General features: G+C 27.7%; 1 protein-coding gene across 1 annotated transcript; it reads left to right on the top strand.

Moving 5' to 3' along the window:
* On the top strand, nt 1-23,898 carry Rsod (Related to Sod). The gene is made up of 20 exons (XM_014416785.2): nt 1-167; nt 1,921-2,155; nt 3,209-3,362; nt 6,214-6,418; nt 6,599-6,827; nt 7,074-7,306; nt 7,739-7,874; nt 8,159-8,269; nt 8,403-8,613; nt 9,950-10,170; nt 11,879-12,050; nt 12,156-12,418; nt 13,522-13,633; nt 14,347-14,433; nt 14,852-14,986; nt 16,529-16,661; nt 16,883-17,024; nt 17,845-17,969; nt 18,952-19,151; nt 23,692-23,898. Exons 1-20 carry the CDS (start codon nt 149-151, stop codon nt 23,725-23,727), a joined length of 3,159 nt encoding a protein of 1,052 aa, XP_014272271.1. The 5' UTR covers nt 1-148; the 3' UTR covers nt 23,728-23,898.
* The last annotated feature ends 36 nt before the right edge of the window (nt 23,899-23,934 follow it).

Below are 23,934 nucleotides of genomic sequence, written 5' to 3'. Positions count from 1 at the left end.
CAGGGTTAGCGACGGTTAGGGAAGGTTGTGCCCAGGTGGACGGCCTTCTTTAACTTTCACTTCTCTCTTGTTTGCCATCTTTCACAAGATTCATTGAATCGCACCGTACACCATGTAATCGTCCTTATCTGTCATCCACCTTGCCGACATGCAACAATTACTGGCTGGTAGGTTAGCTTATTCTAAAATATATACCTAACATCCTATTCCACCTTTTTATCTGTATGACCATAAATATTTTCGATGTAGCTTGACTTACACTTGATTACATGTACTTTATATAATCATGAATTCAGAATTGACGAATCCATTCATTTTTAACGCTCAAAGATCGAATTATCAATAAATAAACCTAGCCTCATTGCGGAGACTTTAACGCCGATCCTTGACATTCCAGTCTGGAATTCAATACTTTCAATAAAAACGTGAACATTTTATTTGCTTATTTTTAAAGTATCAACTTTTTTCAAATTTTATAATGGTAGTTGCAATTTTGTAATATACATTTATATAGATTTTTTTTTTAACTGGGTGCCCTTATCAGTTTTGATAGCATATTAATGATCCTGAGTGCATCTCCTCAAACTAACAAGAGAAGCTTCAGTAATTTTTATCAAGTTTAAAATATTAACAAGCAGTTTTTCCAAATGGGATAATTATTTCAAAATTCTGCTTTTTTTCTAAGAAAATATCAATATTTTCATTAATTTGCAAGGACCAGTTTGGTCTTAGTGGAGTTTTATGTATTCAAAACACTGTACACTGTTATATTTTATATATTATAATTATTTAATTTAAAAAAGAAACTATTTTTCCATTTCAAATGTTTCTTAATTATTTTAAACAAAAAATTAGTTATTTTTTTTTTAAAATGAATATTTAATTATTATTTTAAAGAAAATATTCTCAATTATTTTCCAATTAATCCTCTCAATATTTCAATGTTTGGCAATTATTTATTAATTTATTGAATTTTATTATAAAATACTGTTATTGGCATCAATAAAGGCAATGGAGAGGACCTTCCTTTAATTTGACTACCACTTCATAATTCAATATAATTTGAAGGTTCATGAATCATTTAACTGTTACTAATTAATAAATAAAAGATAACAATAAAAATGTAATTTTTTTTTGTTATAATCAATTTTATAATACTAAATAGAAATAATTTATTGATATATAAATTAAGAATATAATAAGATATTATATTGCACTAACCAGCCTATATAAATGCGAACATTATATTACATATTTTTTGTATCCTTTGTCTATAACATAACATTGTAAGACTTGTACAAAACTGTTTTCATTGCTATTATTTCAGAATAAAGTTTATGAAGTCAAGTATAAATAAAAATAATTATAAGATTCATTTATAATAAAAAAAATAACCATATGGTCTTAACAGGTTTTTTCTCTTATAAATCCAATGTTTCGGCCATTCCTGAAGACATATTATTCATAATATTGCAGCTACAATAATGCAATTAAAAGATTGCTGACCAACCTGCCATTGTCAAAAATAAATATAGCTTATATTAACTTAACCTTAACAAAATTTTATCCACTATTTCACTTATTATAATTTTATTCAATTTGCACTGTATATTACAATATACAAGTACTACATAACTTATTATTATAACATTATAATGTATTGTTGATAAGGTTGTAATAGACAGAGCAAATTGAATTGTGATATTATAAATAAGACATCATTGAGAATGGCCAGAAAGGCAGAAATGTTGCAATTATAAGAGAATAAACATGTTAAGACTATGTGGATATTTTTTAGTATAACTGATAAACAATACAGTCTTGAACAAGAAATTAAATTCCATATAAAGTTATAGGATTCTCTCATTTCACCCCTTAATTTAACCAAAAACATTAATTGGATTATAATTATTGTTGTAGGATTGATTTTAGTCATCCAGTTTTTCCTGCCTAGTCTTTGTGCTGAACTGAGCTCACATATTTCGGAAAACAATATCCATGGCTCTATCACATTTTTTGACTTGGAACAAGGAGGAAGGGTCCATATCTTGGCCAAAGTTGACACTCAAGCCAATTGGTCTTGGGCCATTCATCAGCTCCCCGTTGATTATTCTGAATTAGAAAATCGATGCAGAAAAGAAAAGCTGGGCCCTATGTATGTATTCCAATTTCTTATAATTATAATTTTGTTTCAGAAAATGTATTTTAAGTATATTCTAGATGAATATGTTCACTAAGATCAGATTAAGCATTGAAATTTCAATCTTATCAACATTCTAATTATTAAAAACAAATGATGAAAAGATTTTGGAGGTAGTCCCATACATAAGTTTTTTATACTTTAAAATTGAAAAATGTAAGAAAAGAGAGTAGTGTTAAAGATTTTTTTCTCCTATCAAATTCTTAAGGGTTCTTACAATATGATTTGCCCAGTAAAACAATAACTCTCCCACTGTAACAGTGCTAACGAAATCATTTCCTGGAACATTTAGATTATTTCAAAGTTGTACTCTCATGTTATAAGTATTCTTATACCAAGTGAACACCGAGAAATAAATATTAATCTGCTCCAAACTAGATATCATCAAGTGCTTTATTTGAATATATTGATTGTCTGCTATTATGGTAGGAGAGAAATCCTATAGTAGAACAGTAAATGATGATGTTCAGTTGGGGATGTATCTCCCATCATATTTGCAACAAATAATGAATTAATGTATTTAAAAAATTAACATCCTGAAAAATGGGAAAAAAAAATTAAAAAGATGAACATAGTGTTAAACATCGAAAGCTGCTCCCCCAGTATGCGTTAATAAAAAAATATGTATAAGACTGTCTGAGGTAATTAACCTGAATAATAATTATTTTTATTTTATACCATCCTTATTTATTATTTTCATAAGATTCCTTAATTATTTCACAAAATAAAAATTTCAAAATTAAATTGTAAGATTTTTTTTTATTTTTAGGCAAAACCTAAACTTAGCAAAATAATATTTTGATTGTTTCTTCTACAGTTATCTAATTTTTTTTTAATTTAACTTTTTCTATGGTGCTATTATCTAATGTTTCTTCTTAACAAAATGAAAACAGCTTTCCTCGCTTCTTAATTATTCATATACATATTTCAGTTTTAGAAAATTTTAATAATAATAATTTGATGTATAGTAAATAAAATAAAATTAATTTTTTTATTATCTAATTACAGATTGTATGACCTGACTGCACCATTGGGACAGTTGACCAACCAGACAGTGTCCTTCGAAACAGATGCTGTCGAACTCACTGGCCCTAATGGAATTTGGTCTAGATCGCTTCTTTTGACCTCTTCAAATGGTGAGAAGGCTTGTGCGACTATAATTGTGAGTTGAATCATTTAGGAAACCACTGTATTAATTCTCCAATGAATAATTAAAGAAAATAATGGATCTGGTGTTGCTGATCCATTATCATATTTTAAATCATTTGAATTTGATATATTCAATTAAACCTTGAACTTTTGAAAGATTTCATTTATAGGAAAATTTCAGTACTTTACGTTACTTACCTATACTTCATTAACATGTTTATATACAATGAAAACCTCTCCTAAAAAATACCTCTCTCCATTGGACATCCCTCTCTACAGAGATAATTAAAATATCCCAGCCTGAAGTATAGAAACTTTTCCGTTCCTTTAAAGGATATAGGCAGCCATATTCAAGAAATAAATTTACCACTCTTAACAGACACTTTCAAAATGCTGAAAATTAAGATTATATTACATTAATGTCATTTTATGTTTTGATATTAATACGCACACAGATTTAAATATATCTTAAAATCATTTGTTTTTAATTGATAAAATCTAAAGCCACTGGAGTGTCATATCAAAGAAATTATTCTTTTTTACTTTCTTTTTTGTACTCTAAATTTGTTTTCTATTTTTTCAGTATGTTTATGTATAAAATTTTAAAAATAGTTTATGAATAGAACTCAAAATTATAAATAAATTTCTTAACTCAAAAAATGATTATTTCTAGTTTCATCACCGATTTCTAACTGGCTATATTTTCTATATTTCTTTTAAGATTATGAACTTAGTACATATCGATATAAGGCACAAATAATTAATTCATATATCATACACTTAAAATAAAACAAAACAAACATTTTTCTCATTTTTGGCCAAAGCATAATGCTTTTTAAATACCATCATATATTTTTTCTCATATTCATAATTTTTTTTTTAATGTATCGAAATTTTATTCAATAAGCAGAAAGTTTTTTATTTTAAAAATTCATTGTATTAGGATTTTTAATTTATGAAAATTTGAGTTTTTCAGTTTTCAGACTACCTAATTCCTTTGAGTTGTATTTGTACTTTCAATTTTGATTCTATAACAATTTAGCACTGATAAACAGTTAAGAACATACTGTTAGATTTTTTTATTTTGGTTATCCTTTAGGAAAAGAAAAAGATCATAATTTCACAATGAGAAATATTATTAAAAGTATTTTAATGAAAACTGTCAAAATTTGAATGAGTCAATCTGTCAATTGAAAGATTCATTTGATAAAGGAGTTTCAATAGTATTGATTTGAGGAATGTATGTTGAGGACAAACAGAGCATAATGTACGTACAAATACCAACCTTAATAATGCAAACTGTGTCGAGGATAACAGGAATATTCCTTTTCTGGAATTAGGTATTCATGGAATGTGCCTTTTCCGTTCAGTTTCAAGCCTTATTATTTGCCTGCAAACCTATGTTATTATTTATTTATATGTACAATTGTTACAAAAGTGAGTATTTTTCAATAATTTAATAAAAAAAATTATAAAATAATTACATTGTAAATATAATTGTGTTAACATTGTGTACCGTAACATTGCATTTAATAATTTTTATTCAGGCAAATAGTTTTTGAAAACTTTTCATGTGTTGACAATTAAATATATATTTATGTATTTATAAACACACTTAAAGTTTCTTTATGTAAAGTGCTAATTTTTTATTTGTTTTCAAATTGGAAGTGGAGCAAGGTCAGAATTACATTGTACATTTTCCTTATTCCAGTTATAGAATCACTCATCACTGAGTAAAAATAATTGAAATTAAAATAAATATCTTCATCACTTTAACCTCAGTTGTGTGGAAGGTTGTTTTCCATTTACTTGTTCATGAACCGTAAATCTCTGTAGAAGGAGAGTAAATAGCAAATCCTTGATTCACTATTATGGTGAATCACAGTTACCTTGACTGGTTTCTGTTTACCTTACTGAGTTATTAGTTCCTTTGGTATTTCTTGTACTGTTGGTTATTCACTTTTGTTTAATTTATTGCCATAGGTAAAGTTTGTGTCTATTACTGTATGTAATTTTCTAGGGCTAGTATTATGTTGGAAAAGAATTACTTTTTAAAATTCATATTTCAAATTCTCAAAATTTACAATCAAGTTACAAGTTACAATCTTGCTCTTGGAGTTTAATTTTTATTATCTTAGCATTATATAAATTTTAATTATATTAATACAAAGTCTCTTAATGAATTTAAAAAAATTATTTGTCCTGTGCTAGTCATAAAAGTATACTGTTTGATAAAATGATAGATTCCATCAAGTAATAGTCTATTAAGTTTAGTAAAACTAGTTTTATAAAATCCTCTTATCTATAATCTCGCAATATCCATTCTCGGGATTCAGATTTATATACAATACTACAGCCTACCTAACAATAGCTTATGAGAGGTCTCTCATTAACAATTCCTACACCCTATGGAATTCCATCCTTACTTTCATTTGTTGGTTTAGTAACCTCCCCCCACCCCCTTCAAAGCCCACCTATTCCTTTACTTCCTATCCATCTAGATCCACAAACATCGATATATATGGACTTTTAACAATATTTGCTTTAATCGCCTATAATATATTTTTTTTTTCAATTTATTATATTTTTAGATAACTGTTATAAGTTTAATATTATTATTTTTTTTCATTCTTTGATGTTTTGCTTTCTTCTTTCTAATTTTACACTATTAATATATTACTAATAAGATATTCTTTTATTTATGTAAAAATTTGTAAATATAGACTTTTAATATTATTTGCTCTTTATTGTCAATTATATATATATTTTTTTCAGTTTATTATTATTATTGTATAATGTTTATAGTTTTTATTACTTGTAATTGATACATTGGTTTTATATAAACAATCTCTCCTGACTTCCAGGCAAGTGGAAACAGCAGTGTCAAAATAGCTGAAGCTGAATTCCTTGGAGAGAACGATGTCAACGGTATTGTCCTATTTCAATGGTATGGTAGCCAAACTGCCACTGACGCAACTCTTTATATTGATCTACACCATAACAATCAAAGGCTCAAGACAAAACATAATTGGCGTATTTATTCAACAGATATACTGGAATCTGAACAAGGTACATCTCATGCCATTTATCAAGGATTAATAAAATATATAATTAATTGTTATGAATCTTCAGTCAGTTTATTATAAATATTTTTTTAGGCATAAGTTACAAATAATCTTTCTGTTTTCTCAGACTAACAAAAAATCCCTTGTATATTTCACAACTAACTAGAGATATATTCTTTTTTAGACAAAGCAAGAAGTGATTGCAACTCACTTCAAGCTATCCTTCTTGAATTATCCGAGAGAGTAGGAGAAGTTGTCGTGGGTGAGACACAGCTGCTTCGTGACCCACAGCTGCCACATACAGATATTGGAACTGCTCAAAGGAATCTTTATTTAGTATTGCTCGACAATGATCATCCAGACACTTTCCTCACCTGTGCAAGACTACGACCCAGATCTCCTGCCCTTTTGAAGTCTGTATATTTAATTTTTAATGATTTAGCCAAATTTAGTTTCACTTATATAAGAATCTTGAGGGTGGGGTAATCCTGAATACCAGACAGCAGGTTTTTAGATTTAAATGCACCCCAATAAATCTTTGAAATCCATTTAACCTTACGATAGAATTTTCTTGTTATGTTAATATTGCATTGTAAGATATGCTGTTATATATCTAAATGATAATACTATCATAAAAAAACAGAAATGTTTATTTTCAGAGCAGTGGTCAGTTCTCATGGCGTGATTGGTAGCCTTACTTTCAGTCAAAAGTCAATACTGACTCCTACACGAGTTGTGTTAAACATCAGTCGAGTAACCGATCCAGTACTGGGAGGATTTAGAATTCACAGCCTACCGAAGTTACCATATGCCATGCCTGGTCTTTGCCCTGGAATCGGAGACGTTTTCAATCCAACATCTAAACCTATTGGTGCAGAGGCTTCCATTCCGGGTTAGATTTATGATATTACAATAATTAATTCAGATTAATTTATAAATACTAGCTGGTTGACCTTGTGGGAAAATTTCAAAGAAATTAATACAATATTTAAACTTGAAATTTATCATGTGAAAAATCATGAATTTTGAGTTACGGCATCGTTGCTGCAGTGTATCATTCCTGGAATCTGCTGTGTCCCATCAGGTGTAGGATAAATAACTTTTTATTTCATTTCATTTTTACTTCAAATTTACTATTTTTCCTCATTTGTAATTGATACTTTAGATGTATAAGCAATAAAATTTGTGTAAGTGTTTATACTGAGTTTTAATAACCTAAATAAAAAATACTGGAACTAATTAAAATACAAAAGTGTAAAATCCTATAAATTAATTTTTAAGTTTTATTTTATTTGTCTTAATAACATATTTTTTTTTATGTCAGGAAACGAAAGTCAAGACAAGTATGCTGTTGGGGATGTTAGTGGCAAACTTGGTTATGCTGCTGAGAGGGAATGGGACTCTTTCCTGCCAATTTTTGGCAAGTACAGCATTGCACATAGAACTCTTGTTATTTACAGGTATTTTTGTTCAATGATGCTTTCATAATCATTATTATAAAAAAAAAAACATTAATATCAAATTAATAATACTAATTTTCCTATAAAAAAAATTGTAAATTTACTTCAGAAATATATATTATCCTCATACCAAGAACATGATGAGTTAATTAATATGGCTAAGCTTCTCATTTATTATATACATAATTTTATTTATAAACAATAAAAAACTGTTTTTCTTTCTGAATGATTTCTTAATTAATTTATAATATTATCCTTCAATATGACATTGAATTGTTGTATAGGAATGGAGAAAGTGGAGTTGAAGAACCTTGGATATGTTCTACATTGACTCGTTACGTATGGACTAAACCTGATCAAAAATTGCCTGTTTTAACTGCTGAAGTCAGTTACAGGTATATACATATTTTTCATTATGCTTAATGATAATTGATTAGTTAAAGTGCATTATACATTTAACAGTACAACTTAAAATTCATGTTTCCAATTATTTTTTATATTGATTACTGCTGTTTGGTGTATTTTTAGGTACCCACTTGTTGGCAAGATAATTATGCACCAACCTGTTGAAGGAGGAGAAACAACAGTTCTGGTAGAGGGTTTGGTTTATTCTGATGGTTCCTCACTTAATACCACCCATGAACACCGATGGGGAATCCATGTTAATCCACCTGGGAAGGACTATTTTAATTGGACTGCTCGCTGTGTTTCGGCTGGTCCTGTATTCAACCCTTTTATGGTATTTATTCACTGAATCATACTGCTTTATTATTTGCTGTAATTTCCATTCGCATTGTGGGTTTCATTGAGCCTAAGAAAACAGAAAGGACAAGATGCTCAATAAGAAGGAATTTTGGTTTCCTACATAAACACCATGTATAGTAGCACCAAAACATCTTTTCATTTAACTTTAAAAGTACAAAAGAAATTTTAACATAGTTAACATTAATATAAGATAAAAGAATTTTTATTTTAATTTTAATAATAATAATTTAATATATAAAAACAGAATAATCATTAGATAATACATAATAATTAATCTTGCTTATACTCCAATCTTCTACCCCGAAAAGGTTCAATTTATAGGAATGTATTAGCATCATTTTGTAATAAAATGATATTGAACAATAATCAGGATCTATAAAGTCACAGTTTTATATTTTTATTATTGACCCTAGCTTGATTCATTTGTTTTATTATTATTTTTGCAATATCTTTTAGTTCTTTTTTGTTTTTGTTTTTTATAGCTCCTGTATAAATGAATTTAATTTTTTTCATTGCGAATTTAAAAGAATAAAAGGTCTGCAAAAGATATATATTCACCTCTCAGTGCGAACATGACTTCTCTTCACCATCTAGAGGGACACCCAGCCTCATAAGCAGTACTAATTTTTCCATCACTTTGAAGTCTCTACAATTGTCAAAATCACAGTTATGGTTTTTCTTTATTGTGTATTGAAAGAGTGAGAGGATTTTTTTCTTGTCCTAGCATCTCAATAAATAAGAGACAATAAATGAAAAGGAGGACTTAGCTATAGTTGAACATGTGTTCTGTTATGGATTATTACCTATCCTACTTTAATTGTATCATAGCTGTTGATTTCTGCTTGTTTACTTGCTCAAAAATGAAATTATCTCCTAACAGAGACATTTTCTAGCTGTCGAAATCTAGCAACACAACCAGTGAGAATCAATTAAAGCACATGTTGTGGTATAATCTCATACAAAAAGTGTAATACCGTTGTGACAATAATATTATTGTGAATCCTGCCTCACAGTGTTCTCACCAATGGCTGAATTTATAGGATGCTTTTGAAAGATTCAAAACATGAATTCTGGAGTTTCTAAAATACTGGCAAACAACTCACCTGTCAATGTTTCTCCAATTCAACCATTCTCACGACAGAAAACACAATATCATATACAAGTAAATAAGATGCAGCAGTAAAATACTCTAAAACGTCTGAACCCGTACTCTTATAAAATGTTGTTTACCTGTATTTTGAGATCTAGGCTTTATGTCTGATTCTTCCAATAAACAATTTATTTATTTCAATATCTATTATTTGTTTAAGGTAAATGTAAGTCGCAGTCCAGAATATGTCGTAGGAGATCTGACGAGCCGGTTGAGCACAATTATAGTGTCAGGTGCTAAAAAATTGCTGCAGGAAAGTAGACTACTTTTTACAGACAGGAGGCTTCCACTATCCGGCCGTAATTCTATAATGGGCAAATCATTGGTCATATTTGATGACCATGGTCCAAAAGCAAGAGGTGAAAGATTAGCATGTTCAAAGTAAGATTTTTTTATATTTTATCTCTATGTACACAATTACAAACATAGTAACATTGATAAAAGCATTAAATGAGATTTATAGTTAAAATTAATGACGTTTGGCATATTTTTTGTTTGTCTTAACAAGAATTACTTATTATTTTTTATAAAAATATTATCTATAACTTGAGAATCAATCTTGTTTCATGTTCTTCATTTTGTTGTTGTTTTTTGATAATACTCATAAGTAAAGGCTGGATTTATCTGCAACAAAAAAGGTGGAAACGCAAAAAAAAAAAGTCTTCAATTATGAAGTAAAATCTAATGTAATATGCTGTAAATGTTGAAATCATATTGTTAAAAAAATTTTAATTTAAAAATTGTTATTATAAATCATGAAATTATGAAGAAAAACATTGGTAAACTGAAGAATAAATTTTTAAGAGGTATAGTTTTATAACTGAAAAATTCATGAACTTTTTTTTGGAAGTCCATTGATAATTGGTTGACAATTTCACATCTCTTATTGAATCACAAACTTCTATTTTCTATTTTCTTTATAACATATACAAAAAATCTTAAATTAATTTGTATTGAAGTTAAAATCGTTTGCTATGTTGTTATTCTAAATAATAGGTATAATAACATTGTTTGTTGTTTTAATTTCGTTAAGAACATTAATGGATTGTTTGCAATTTTCAGCTTAGGTTATTACCAATCTATTCAGGCTTCACCTCTGTTTTTCCCATGTTTACTAATTTATTTATTACGATAAAAGAGAACCTTAACTTTTTTAATCCACTGGTTTTAGCCATGGACAGTGCGCATTTCAAATGTGGAAAAAGATTTTCACAATCTTCACTACTTCAATTATGATAAAAAGATATTTTAGAATATATTTGGCGAATAGTGAAGTTATATATTGCCTAAATCAGAAAAGGACAATGTCTCATGATATGATATAAGTCATTTTGTAGTATACTGGTTGCAGAGTATAAATAGTTTTGTAACAACTATTGATTTTTTAAGCACATAAAAATATCGAAAGACTGCAAAGTTCAGAAATATACTCTTCTTGTCGTGTGTTAACTCTTCATTATGACAGAGTTAACACACACTACGTAAACACGTATGATTTATTATAACATTGCCATCTAGATTTAAAAATAAAAATTGTGGTAGTCTTCGGCCTGACCCACAGAAGTGAAACGTCTGGAAATGAAATAATGTATTAAATTTTTATTAATAATAATCATGCATTCCCTCTTTAGCCTAAGGCAGAAAATATTAGTTCCAGAATAATATTAATTAGAATAGAACAGCCATTTCTAGAGAAAAATATGTATATGTTAATAGGAGATTATGTGATTACAGGAGCTCACTCAATCCATGCCAGGATTGTTAATCTACTGTAAGGTCTTACTCTCCCATAACAATATACAAATTTTCCTGCTAGAATTAACTAGCATTGCCCCCTACCACTTCCATTTCATTTTGTGACGTGAAATCAATTAATAACGTTCAATTTTTTTTTTTCTTGAGTTGTAGTTTCACTTCAAAAAATAAGAATAAAGAAGTTTTACTTCAAAAAATAGAAGTAAAAAGTTTTACAGTTCACATTCTCGTATGTAATTAAACTTCTATTAAATGATCCACACTTTTATTCTTAAGCTGTAAGTTGCAGTTATATTACTAACGTTTACTCATTTTATAAAAATGTTTTCACTAGAATAACTGGTGTATATCGAAGAAAGGCTGTGGTCAGAGATTGGTATGGTAATGGATTTCCTACTAAAGTCAGTGGGAAAATTGAATTCTTTCAAGAAACTCCTTACAGTATAACAGACATAGAATTGAATTTGGAAGGCTTAGAAGAAGTCAATGAATATCAAATACATGAGGTAAATATTATTTTTATTGAAACAGACATTCTCCATTGTTAATAAAGAGCTTCTGTTTCAATAAATGTATTCTTATATGATTTTAATTTGAAAATTCATTTCTAGACTCCAGTAATGGAAATACTCGAATTTCCCTGTGAAGAAACTACCCTGTATGATGTATACGATCCATATAATGTTATAAAATACAGTGGCCATAATGGAACCCCTGACCAGCTAAGGGTAGGAGATTTGAGTGGTAAATTTGGTAACACTGAAGGCCAAATATCAGTTCAGAAAGTTGGTTACAATGATACCAATCTAAACATTTTCGGTCCCAATTCCATCCTTGGACGATCTGTAGTTCTTCATTCTAAGACTGGGCGTCGGTAAGAAAATTAAGATCAATTACTGAATATCACTTCCAGAAGCTATTGTAAAAAGTTGGTTACATAAGTTATTTTCATATTTTTTATTTCATCAGTCACCAATCTTTTTTTTTTGTTTTCATATCTTTAAATCTTTTAAATTGCTCATTTTAATGCTGCAAGAAACATTTAATAAGCTATATTTATTTTTTACTAAGATAATATGCTTTGGATATGAGTCAAACAGTTTCTTTGTAGAAGCAGGAAAATTCTTTTCTTTTGAAATAGAATGTTTCATCTCTTTTTTAAAATTTCTTTATTACTAGACAATGAGGGGAGGATATAGTCTGGTGCAAGAGGCACCCTTAACTTGCAATGCTTAACCATGATTTAAAAAAAAAAATCATAATAATCCAGAGAAAAATAAGAAACAAAAACAAATAATATTTATAGAATAAATAAAAAAATTACTTGTGCTGAAAAAATAATTAGAGAAGAAAAAAACAATAAAAATAAATAAATAAAGAGTTTATAACAGAATATCTTTGATCAACCTGGGTTTCAGTCTTTGCAATGTGGTTAGTTTGCTTAAGTTGTATTGCTGTATTTTTTAAAAATTTAATTTACCAATTTATAAGAACAATGATCAAAGTTATCTTAAAGCATTATTAGATATAGTAGCCACCATGTTCAAGTAATAAATGTGAAAATTAAATTTTTATAACCCATTATTTCTATTAATTTTTCAGAAGCATTTTTGCAAAATCAAAAGTATTATAAATATCAATCTAGAACAAAAAATTATTTGCAATAGGAAAGTTAAAAGTTAAATTCAAAGTTCTTTCTTTGGTTTCTTGAAAGTTAAAAATATTCACATTTGTTACTTAAATGCCGTGGCAGTATGTTGAGCCATACGCTAAACTAAATTGTGCTCCTAATACTCCATCCAATACCAATGTTAGAAACCCTATAATCTATTCTCTCTTTTTTTTTTTTTTTAATTCTAATTTCTGTTTTTAAACATATAATAATCAAGTAAATTTTTGCTGAAGAACTTTATAGAACAATATTATGTCATAATTTTTTTATGTTTCAAATAAAACTAATTTTTATACATTGTACAGGCTTGCTTGCTCTACCATTGAGCGTGGTTATGCTCCTTCAGAAGCCAGAGAGCTGAGAGCAATTGCATCTTTTCACCACCCTTTGGGTTTTGCGAGTGGCTACATTCGAATGGTAAAAGAGTAGAAACATTTATATATTTTTTATTATATCATAATATATTATATATTTATATTTTAACATGTGTTTCTAATAAAATATGTTCAAAAATACTATTATTTTTTTTTACAAAATATCAAACAAGCAGCAGCAATCCCTTTTACCATGTTTTCTGTTGAATATAGCTTTATCATATTTACAAAAGCCTAAAGCTTTATGGTTTAGTTTTTCAAAAGAAATAATCATTAATATAGGGGGTTGCGTGTACTGTATCTAGATTTAGTGCACTTTTACTTTTGACTCATAGGCAAAAGTAATTTTGTAATTTGTAAAATCTAATTATTAAGGTGAATCAAAGAGTAAATAAAACTAAACTACTTAAATAAATTTACTAGTGATTTATTTTACTCTTTGATGTTGGTTAATAGTTCATCTTTCATGAGGTTTAGAAATGATGAATTTCTTTCAGTTATGGTGTCTACTTCATTTCATTTCTTCATTCATTATGAACTTTACTGCCTTCTTTGTAAAATCTGCCTAAATTTATTATGAACACAATAAAACGTTTATTAAATTATAATAAGAGTTTTAAATGGGGAATGCCTGTGCCACATCACATTCTCATGAATTGTGGTTCTTAACTGATCAAATTCTATGTTTTATTATTATAAACAATTTATTTATTGGTGAACTTTAAGAGTTATTTGAATGATTTATTTTTCTTTCAGACTCAACTGATACACAATGATGGGAGTAGCAGTGATACTGTGTTAGAAGTTAATTTGAGGCACCCAGGCCAACATGACAGGAATGTTGTTAGTTGTCATAACTTTTATGTCTTTAAACTATAATTAATTATGTTCTTGCTAATTCAAATTTTTTAAAAACTATTTTCTTATTTTAAGCATAATTTATATGTTCTAAATCAATCTTTGAACTTACAAACACTTATAAATTTATTAGTTAATTTTGATGCTTATAAAATATTTATACATTTTCCAGTTTTCTTGTTTTGTTTTTTTATGAAAAAATCAAATAAATATTCCATCATGTATATTTGTATAACATTTCAAATCTGTGGTTTTAATTATAATAATAGTGTGATTTTTAATTCTATAAAATTTTATATCTATAATAAAAGGAATTTTCAATAATTAAATGATGTTTTGAGGAAATATTTTGAATCTGCTTCTTTTATAAAACTTTAACTCTATTGTTTTTTTTTTCTTACAGACTTTTCGACATAATTGGGCTATTTATGTCAATCCGGTTGGTGTCGATGCAACTGTAAAAGTTCTTGATACTCGCTGTACTGCTGCTGGATACATCTGGAACCCTCATTATACTCAGTTAGCAAATCCTTTGGATGTAAGTATGGGATTTGGTTATTAATATTGCTTATACCATTTTTAGTTATGGAATCATTTTTAATGTTGTCGATTATAGCTACTGATTAAGAATTTACTACTATAATTTAGAATTAAAACACCTGCCTCACAATTCCTAGGATTACGAAAGATGAAATCAATACAGTGTTTATTAAGGATTTTCAAAAAGCTAACTATGAATCGGTAGTTTTATTTTTGTTAACACCTGCTCATCATGATTTTATTGATATATTTATTAAAAACTTCTTATTGTTATCATCACCCTCTTGCTATATTATATTTGAAACTAGGACAAAAAATTATATTAAGCTGTAGATTCCTATTTACACCAATTCCCAGTTTCACGCACATTTTCAATGTTGCTCGATACTCTTCTAACTTTGCCGTTTAAATCTATGATGTCAATTGGTTGTCATTTTTAAATAAGAATTCATAATTTGATTGTTTTTAACCCATCCATTCAGCAAAAGATTTGGTCGTTGAAACTAATTTACTAATTCATATATTAACATATATTCTTTAATCTTAATCAAACTCTAATAACAATTAATAGGCAGTAGCACCAAGATCATGATGTCCTTGCACTAACAATAATTCAATTGTTGTCTTAATTATTATCCTAACAACCTAATGAATGTTATCCTTATTGATCAAATCTTTAGTAATCCTAGAAATCTTGATATAGTTTGTTTGTTTATTGGCGCAACAGACCATGGAGGTCCAAGGCCATGCCTATTTTTGTGAGTGTCACCCATTGGCTGATGGACCTAACAAATGTCCACGGGGAGGTTTTGAGTGAGTATTATGTAGTTTTAAGCTTGAAAAAATCCCAGATAGGGCCGGGGACTCAAACTCGCAATCTATGGGTTAACAGACAGGTGCGTTACCACGCTGCTACCGTCACCCCCCTAGAAATCTTGATATATATGCTCTAAAAATTAATTGATTGAAAACTTTTTACCAGCATTAGATCAGTTTCTGATTGATACTAAATTTGGTGAATACTTATTACACATATTGGACTCTAGAATGCAGATCCCTTGCCTTCTGCATTTTGGTATTCTAAACTAATCTATATTTTTTAGGTTCTATAATCCATTTCAATAAAAACAAATAAGTAGAGTAATAAACTCATTATATTGAACATTTGATTTGAAATAAAAAGTAAATAAATAATTGTAACTGGGTTCAACAGACCCAACTATGGTGTTATGGGTTAATTTTTCCCTGGGAAGCCCAGGTAGTTGGAATGTAAGAAATAAATGATACAGAAGTGTCCATTTACCATCTGTATTTTTTTTTAGCAAAGTTCTTAGTAAAATGTTGAAGGTTTATTAAGTATAATATTTATCATCTTTATTTACTATGTGGATCGATCTTACATTTCTGTAATCATTATCTTTATATTGATATCATTATTCTAATTGAATTGATATAAAGTTATTTAAAACTGAACTATTGTTAATGAATTGTTGAGTAGTAGTACAATGAGGGATAAATTTTTGTGAAAATTTTTTTGTAGAATGAACTCTATAAGAAGGAATGTGGACCTGATTCACCACTGAGATGTTATGTCGGTGACTTGTCTGGAAGATTAGGACCTATCAATATAGGAAATAAAAGACAGGTTTTCTCAGACCCTAATATACCCTTAGGTGAGTGCACAATTGATAATTTTAATATTGTTGTAGTTCTATTTAGTTTAAATAAAACATTAACTCATCAAGTTTTAATTACTTAGTAAAAAGTAAATTAATTTTAATAATTAAAAAAAAAATTCAAACTTATCATTATGTTTTTTTGAAAAAACAATAATAATAATTCCTGTTCAAATAGCAGCTGAATTAACTGTAGATATATTAAAAATATTTTTTAGAAGGAGCAGTCTCCGCAATGGGAAGATCTATAGTGATACTAAATAAGGATTTCGGAGGAGATAAGTTTGCTTGTGGTAATATTGAACCTGACTTTGATACTGTAAAATATGTCAATGTTCGTAGGCCACCAAAATTTGTTGTGTACGTATATTCTATCTTTTTATATTTAAATTTAGTCATATTCTGATGTTAACAACTTTTAGCCAAAATATTATAATATATCTGTTTTAATATAAATATTTTTGAAGCTTAAAGAAAAAAAACTATACACAACCGTAGTATAAGAAAAGATACCAGGAAAATAGAAAACAATTGAATTGAAAATAACGCCAGAAACATGTTAAAGTGACGGAAACATGTTATAAGTGGGTTACATTTTTCAAATTTTGAATGACTATGAAATGAGATGAAATATGAATATGAATATTCATATGATTAATGCTAAAATATTCAATAACTTTTAAAATATGTTGTAAGTAATCTGGGTTATATTAAATAACAAATACTCTCCTATATCCAAATTGATCTTACTGAAAATATCTGATTGAAGAAAGTTAAATTGGAATTGAAATATTAAAATATTACAAAACAGATAGAGTTAACAAAATTACTGGTGAAATAATTAAGGCTCTATTTATAAAACACATCTCTCGATTAAAAATTTGGAAGAGGAAATGTTCAAAATTAAAAGAATTGATAAGATTCCTATTCACAAAAAAAGTAGTAACAATTATCAGGAAATCTTACATGCTATAGAATTTTTAAGCTCATTTTAACTTACCAAATCACATATGCATAGAGGAAATCAGTAGACTAATGTAGCTTCATTTATGAAAATTGAACTATGGAATGGAAAATGGAAATTTTTTTTTTCTAAAGGACAGTGCTTTTAATTTAAGACATATAATAATATTTTAAAAACTTCCTTATTAATTTAAGTTTTAATTAACATCATTTTCAGTTCTCAGTTCCTTGAAGATGTTAGAAGGGTGATGGGAATTCCAGATTGGTTTCTGACTATTGACAGTAGAAAAACAAATGTATTGTACAACGGAGCCTGTATACAGTTATTAATACATTTTAAAGGTAATTTATTTAATTTGAGTTTATTCGAAGTGGTTTAATTTATTTATTTTCTCATTTAAACCAGGTTTTCATTCAAATTGTAAACCAAAAATAAAACTACATTTTTTCCAATTTAAATAAAAAAAATTTATTTAAAATTTTTTGGTTTTGAATAGTAGTCATAATTTACTTACTTTACCCTGTACATTTATATTAGTTTTAGGGTACATGTCTTGTAATAAAAAAGTATTTTTCACTTGATTTATAGCTTGTGGTATTCCGGATTAATTGTAACTGCTAATTTTTCCACAACATTTTGAAGATATTAATCCGTTAAATTAACCTCAAAGAATAACAATTGTTGTGCCAAAAGTTAAAAAATATGTTACTCCTTTTTGATGAGAAGACAGTTGACCATGGTCAATATATATGAGGAGAAGATAGTTGGGGGTGCTTACAAATTAAAGTTTACTTTATATTTTGTTTCTTTATTCCAGTATTTTACTTACATGTTTCATTAATTAGGTATATTTTCTCTCTCTTTTTTCCAAACTTTAATTTTATTATTATTAAATTAAAATATTCATATTTCTTTGTTTTTTGTTTTTTTGTCATTGTATAACTTTGTATTTTTATTTTCTTAATTCCGTTATTTTACTTACATATTTAATTATCTATATATGCGTTTTATTTCCTACTACTATCATTACTTTATTTTTATTAATCTTCATTTTGTACATATATTTACTTTAATCATTCTATCTATCCTTTTATTCTCTGATTGTAATCTTGTTTTTGTGTTCTTAGACCTAATGAAGGCTAGAACGTTGACACTAATAAATAAGTTTTTTAACTTATTTGTGTTATTCTCTGACCGTACCACCAACCATCTTCTCTTCATATATGTTGCCCTTTTCTCAAAAAAATATTGAATGTTAGTTTAATATTTTATTTAATTTTTAACTCGGCACATCTAATGTTTTCATTAAATAAATATTGACAGGACCTCTAGCAAATAAATTGGAACAAGACTTCAGTAGACTTCTTTCTTCTGGAAGACTTCCAGAGCCTAGTATTTACAACCCAGGTTACGTTCCTGGTAAGAAACGCCCCACGACCATCTCATACAAACTTTGTTCTCCCCAAATACGCCCTGATGGTCAGTCCAGTGCTTCTGCTTCATCCGTGTCTGTTTTCCTTGTGGTAAATATGTCTATATTTATTTATATTCTATTATTGTAAGTGAATATAATTTAGCTAAATTTACAAATATTGGGATCGGTAAAGATTATTCTTTTATTTTTGGTACAAATTAACTTTGATTACTACTTTCATATCTGAATCATTAAAAACTGGAAAATCACACTATTTTAAATCTCAATAGAGCAAATAGTTTAGATATCTAGATAAATACTAAAGGTTTATTGATTTACTTTTTACAAATTAGAATTTAGTGCTTAACAATCGTTTTAATGATATATTATTAAAGAAAGGATGACAAAACACATACAATGTTGTAGGTAAAATGAAAATAAAATGATGATAAGGTGTATCAAAAAGTAAATCATAAATGAACTACGGTCTACAAAAAGGAACCAACCCTCAAATGGGCAAACTATGAGTTAAAGCTAAATAATTGTTTATATGACTATATAATAATAAAATAGAATAATTGTTTATAACCCTGGCCATCTTCTTATATATCTAAATAATTGTTCTTTAAGACCCCAAGGCCTCCAAAAAATATCCAACCCTTCTCTCCATCACACTAAGGTGCCCTAACCCTACTCTTTTTCTGCCGCGCCCCTTGAAGGGGACTTTATATGAAGTATATAGGGACTTCGCACATTAATGTTATTACCTATAAAACCATTCATTTAATCACAAATGTGAAAATATTAGACGTTCTAGTAAATGTTATTTCCAATAATTTGGTATATCTACCATGAAATTTCATTATATTTCTGTTCTGTTCAGACTCATTTCAATGTTAATATTAAGGATCCCCAAAATATATTTTATGTTCAAAAAAGTAAAGAGTGAACATAAAAGTAAATCGACATGGTCAATTTTTCAATTAATATTTTCTTGTCCAAAGATGAAAATCAACATTTTCAATAAAAATTTAACTTATTGGAAGATCGTTCATTGAACGTAATACATAAAAGGATGAATGTCCAGACCTTTCAATGGCTGCGGTCAGAATAACTCAAATAGTTGAAAAAAGTATTTATTGTGAGCCAACAGCTCCTAATAGTTTTCTTTTTACTATTAGGGTCATCTTCCTTTTTTAAAAATTTAACTTTTCTGCAGAAAATGCTTCCATAATAATTTTCTAAAAATATTGATAAATTTACTTTTATCTTATAAACCCTGATTTATATACCCCTTTTACATAGTTTTCATGTGCTCGTAACCATCACCCAGTGATTATCCTTCCCCTGTAACCTGCATCATACTGCTGATCCATTTGATATCAGTTCCACATACTTCATTATCTAGTGGATTAACTGGAAAAAAAATTGCAAGTAGCTGCTCAACTATGCTGTTTGTAATCAGCCAGCCAATAGACAATACTAAATGGTATGAGAGAGCATTATTTGTGACTAATCGAATACATTTTTTTTCTCTCTGTCTTCGATTCATTGAGTTGACAATAGCCAGATAAGGTCTGATATACATGATAAAGTAGGATTCCCAGTAATTCCAGAATAATGATTTCCGCCATGCTTTGAAGCTGTTTCCTCTCAACACCCAGCTCTTCCAAATAATTACTGGTTCCAAGAGAGATGAAATCCTCAACTTCTGAACCAAAGACTTTTGACTCAAAATATAATAATTCTTTTTATATTTACAATATATTTCAGTCCTATCGAATGCTAATTCTTATCTAAAAATATTTTACTAATGAGAAATACACAATTGAAGATTATATTTATGAAGTATTTGGCTTATGGTAGCTCATTGAAAAAATAAAAAGCAAGGAATTTTAATATTTATTTATTGTTTCTTGAATTATAATCAGATATAGTATAAACTTAGTAATAAATAATGTTTTAAAATTCCAAACATTTTCACTTCTAAGAAGAATATAAAGAACCAAATTAGTTGGGTTTTTTTTTCTTTTATGATTTATTTCAATTAATGTTAAGTAACAAATAGAAGTTTTTATATATATTTGCTTTAGACCTGTTGTATACTAGTGAAATACCATGTTTCACTTTTAGGAACGATAAGTTGTCTATATCATAAGTTATAAAAATAGTCCTCCCAATTAAAACAAAATACATTTGGGGTGTGTAATATGTTAATAAAGAAAAAAAAATACTCTAGTTTAGGGATGGCCAACCTTTTATTTTCATCCTTTTAAAATAAGGTATACATACATACTTTTACATTTTAAGTTTTCATAATAAGAGTATATTTATTCTGAATTTTCTTTCCTAGGAAGTTGTTTGTTTTTATTTTTTAATATGTTGAGGTGAAATAAACTTCAGTTTAGAATATTATCACTACTCTGTATTTGTGATACTTCATTTCAGATTTATCCCATATTCATGTTCAACATTGTTTAAACAATGTTGTGCTCTAAATTTTAATTTATGTAATTATATGACAATATTTCAAAGAGATAGATGCCTTAGCAAAATGATGATTATGTGGAAACTCGAAACGTAGTACAAACCAATGAAGAATAGTGATATTATAAATGGAACTTTTTTTCACTTCAAGATCTTAATAAATAAAAACCAGGAGTATATTTATTAATTTTAAAGGCAAAAATATTCGACCAAAATTAATAAATAAAATTTTCGACATTTTGGCTATAACATCATCTTCAGAAACAAAATTTTGTTTAAAAACATAACTCCTTTTAGCCAAAACGTTGAACAATTTTATTTATTAATATTGATGACATATTTTTGCCTTAAATTTCAAATTAACAAATTTACTTTCATCTTACATTAATTTCATAAATAAGTATACTTATTATTCTATGGAATTGCTGTGAATTATTTTGTCATTTATATATTTGTCTAACTAGTGTAATAAACAACAGTGAATTTTGTGTTAGAAGTTCTCTAGTTGATTCTACAATGGAGGTAGTTAACTGGACCTGAAAAGATCAGGGAATTTCATATGCTAAGAGATGCGAGCGCAAATTTTCGTTCATTAATCAGAATTACTATTTGTTATAATAAGTTTGCATAATAATGATGTACACATAATTTTTCATGATAAAACAATAATCGATTTTGTTTCAAGAGCATAGCATTTTTGTTTATTGCCTCATAGTAGGAAGATTAATTAAATTTTATAAATGTATTCCATGTCCTATTATAATTATTCATATGATCACTCTTTTTATTTAAGATGTAATTCAAAATTTTGACCAAAAACAGCAATTGCTTGACTACTAGCTAGCATTGAACTCTAAACTTAATCTAGAACAGTGGTTCCCGGCTGGGATTCCGCGAGCCTTTTCTAGGGTTTCCAAAAGGTAATTTAGGAATGAGTCATCCCAAATCAATTCAACACAGTATTGAACCTTACTATCTCAAATTTTCTTTAATTTTGGACAGGTTTTGTGAAGGTATCCTAAACTTTCTCAGCTTTTGTTGAAAAGGTGGTATTTGACACTCAAAATACACTTAAAATATGTGTATCGAATGATAATTTTGGAGTTTCGCTTTTTAACTAATTCTACCGAAACGGTTCCGCCACCAAAAAAAGGTTGGGAACCTTTGCTCTAGAATTTTGAAATCCTTACTATTGATATCAATTACGAGAAAATGGTTCTTGAATTCATAATTTATTGTTTTTGCAAATTGTATCTACTGTAATAAACCTATATATTTTATGGTCCTATAGTAATTTAACTCTACATATATATAGTATGTATTTTGATTGAATTACAGTGTATATAAACATGTACATACAATTTTCTTTCTATATATAAAAATCATTATATCCAAAACAATTAATGGTATATTTCCTAATTATTTATGATTAACTTTTACAATGAAAAAAAAAATGAGAAGTTAGCCAAAAATATATTAACTATTCATGATTTCTCTCTCTTCCATCAGGTTGGCCTTCCCTATCCCACAGGGTTTCATATATATTAGAAAAATTAACATGTCTAACTATTTATTGTTTATTACTATTAGCATTAAATTTTGGGATGACATATGTTTTTTTCTAAAACCAGCAGAAATATAATAGAACAAAATTCAATGTAAAATGGGCATAATGCTGTTAAAAATTTCAAAGCAAAAGTTATAATTAAATTAGATATGAGGTTTTTACTTGTTAGTCAGGATAAATCAAATTTTTTTTTTTTTAATTTATTTAATATACTTCAACAATACTTTGATACATTTTGATGTCAAATTATTTTTCTAATCTGCCTGAAATTTTCTATATTTTATTTATCCCATTTTCAAATAAAAGCCTCAATTTTAACATGAAGGTTCAGTATAATGCATTGATTTTTACATTGTATGGTTCTCCAAGCAGAGATTTAATTGTTTTAGGCACGCTCGTGAAAGACTGATTTTCATTGTATAATTTGTAATAAAAGTACAGTCCGATTAAAGAAGCACCCATGATCGACAACTTTTTCCTACAACTTGTTACAATTTATTCCCTCTAAATGTAATTCTAATTTCTTAAAATTAGAATGTAACTATCAACCCTATGAATTTTGAGTTTATCTAATAAATACACTATTTTGTTTTAGATCGGAACATCACTCTGGTGGTTCTGGCAATCTTGATGGCACGAATCTATATAAAAATAAGTTAAAAGAAATTGTTTAATATTCTAGTGGAATTCTTCATTTATGTTGTGTATCTAATATGTATATGTATATATACACATGTACACTTAACTATAATCAAGACTGCCTTAATTGTTTTTATATAATATATATATTTAACAAAAATTATATACATTTATTTAAATTGTTACGCCTTTTATAAAC

This window comes from Halyomorpha halys, unplaced genomic scaffold (genome assembly GCF_000696795.3).
Source record: "Halyomorpha halys isolate HHAL.00 unplaced genomic scaffold, Hhal_1.1 Scaffold134.1, whole genome shotgun sequence".
NCBI classification, from domain to species: Eukaryota; Metazoa; Arthropoda; class Insecta; order Hemiptera; family Pentatomidae; genus Halyomorpha; species Halyomorpha halys.
This window is presented reverse-complemented; position numbering and strand designations above follow the sequence as displayed.

Coding starts and splice junctions, on each gene's coding strand:
- Rsod (XM_014416785.2), top strand. Junction 6,419..6,598: donor TATACTGGAATCTGAACAAG/GTACATCTCATG, acceptor ATTCTTTTTTAG/ACAAAGCAAGAAGTGATTGC. Junction 14,987..16,528: donor AGTTAGCAAATCCTTTGGAT/GTAAGTATGGGA, acceptor ATTTTTTTGTAG/AATGAACTCTATAAGAAGGA.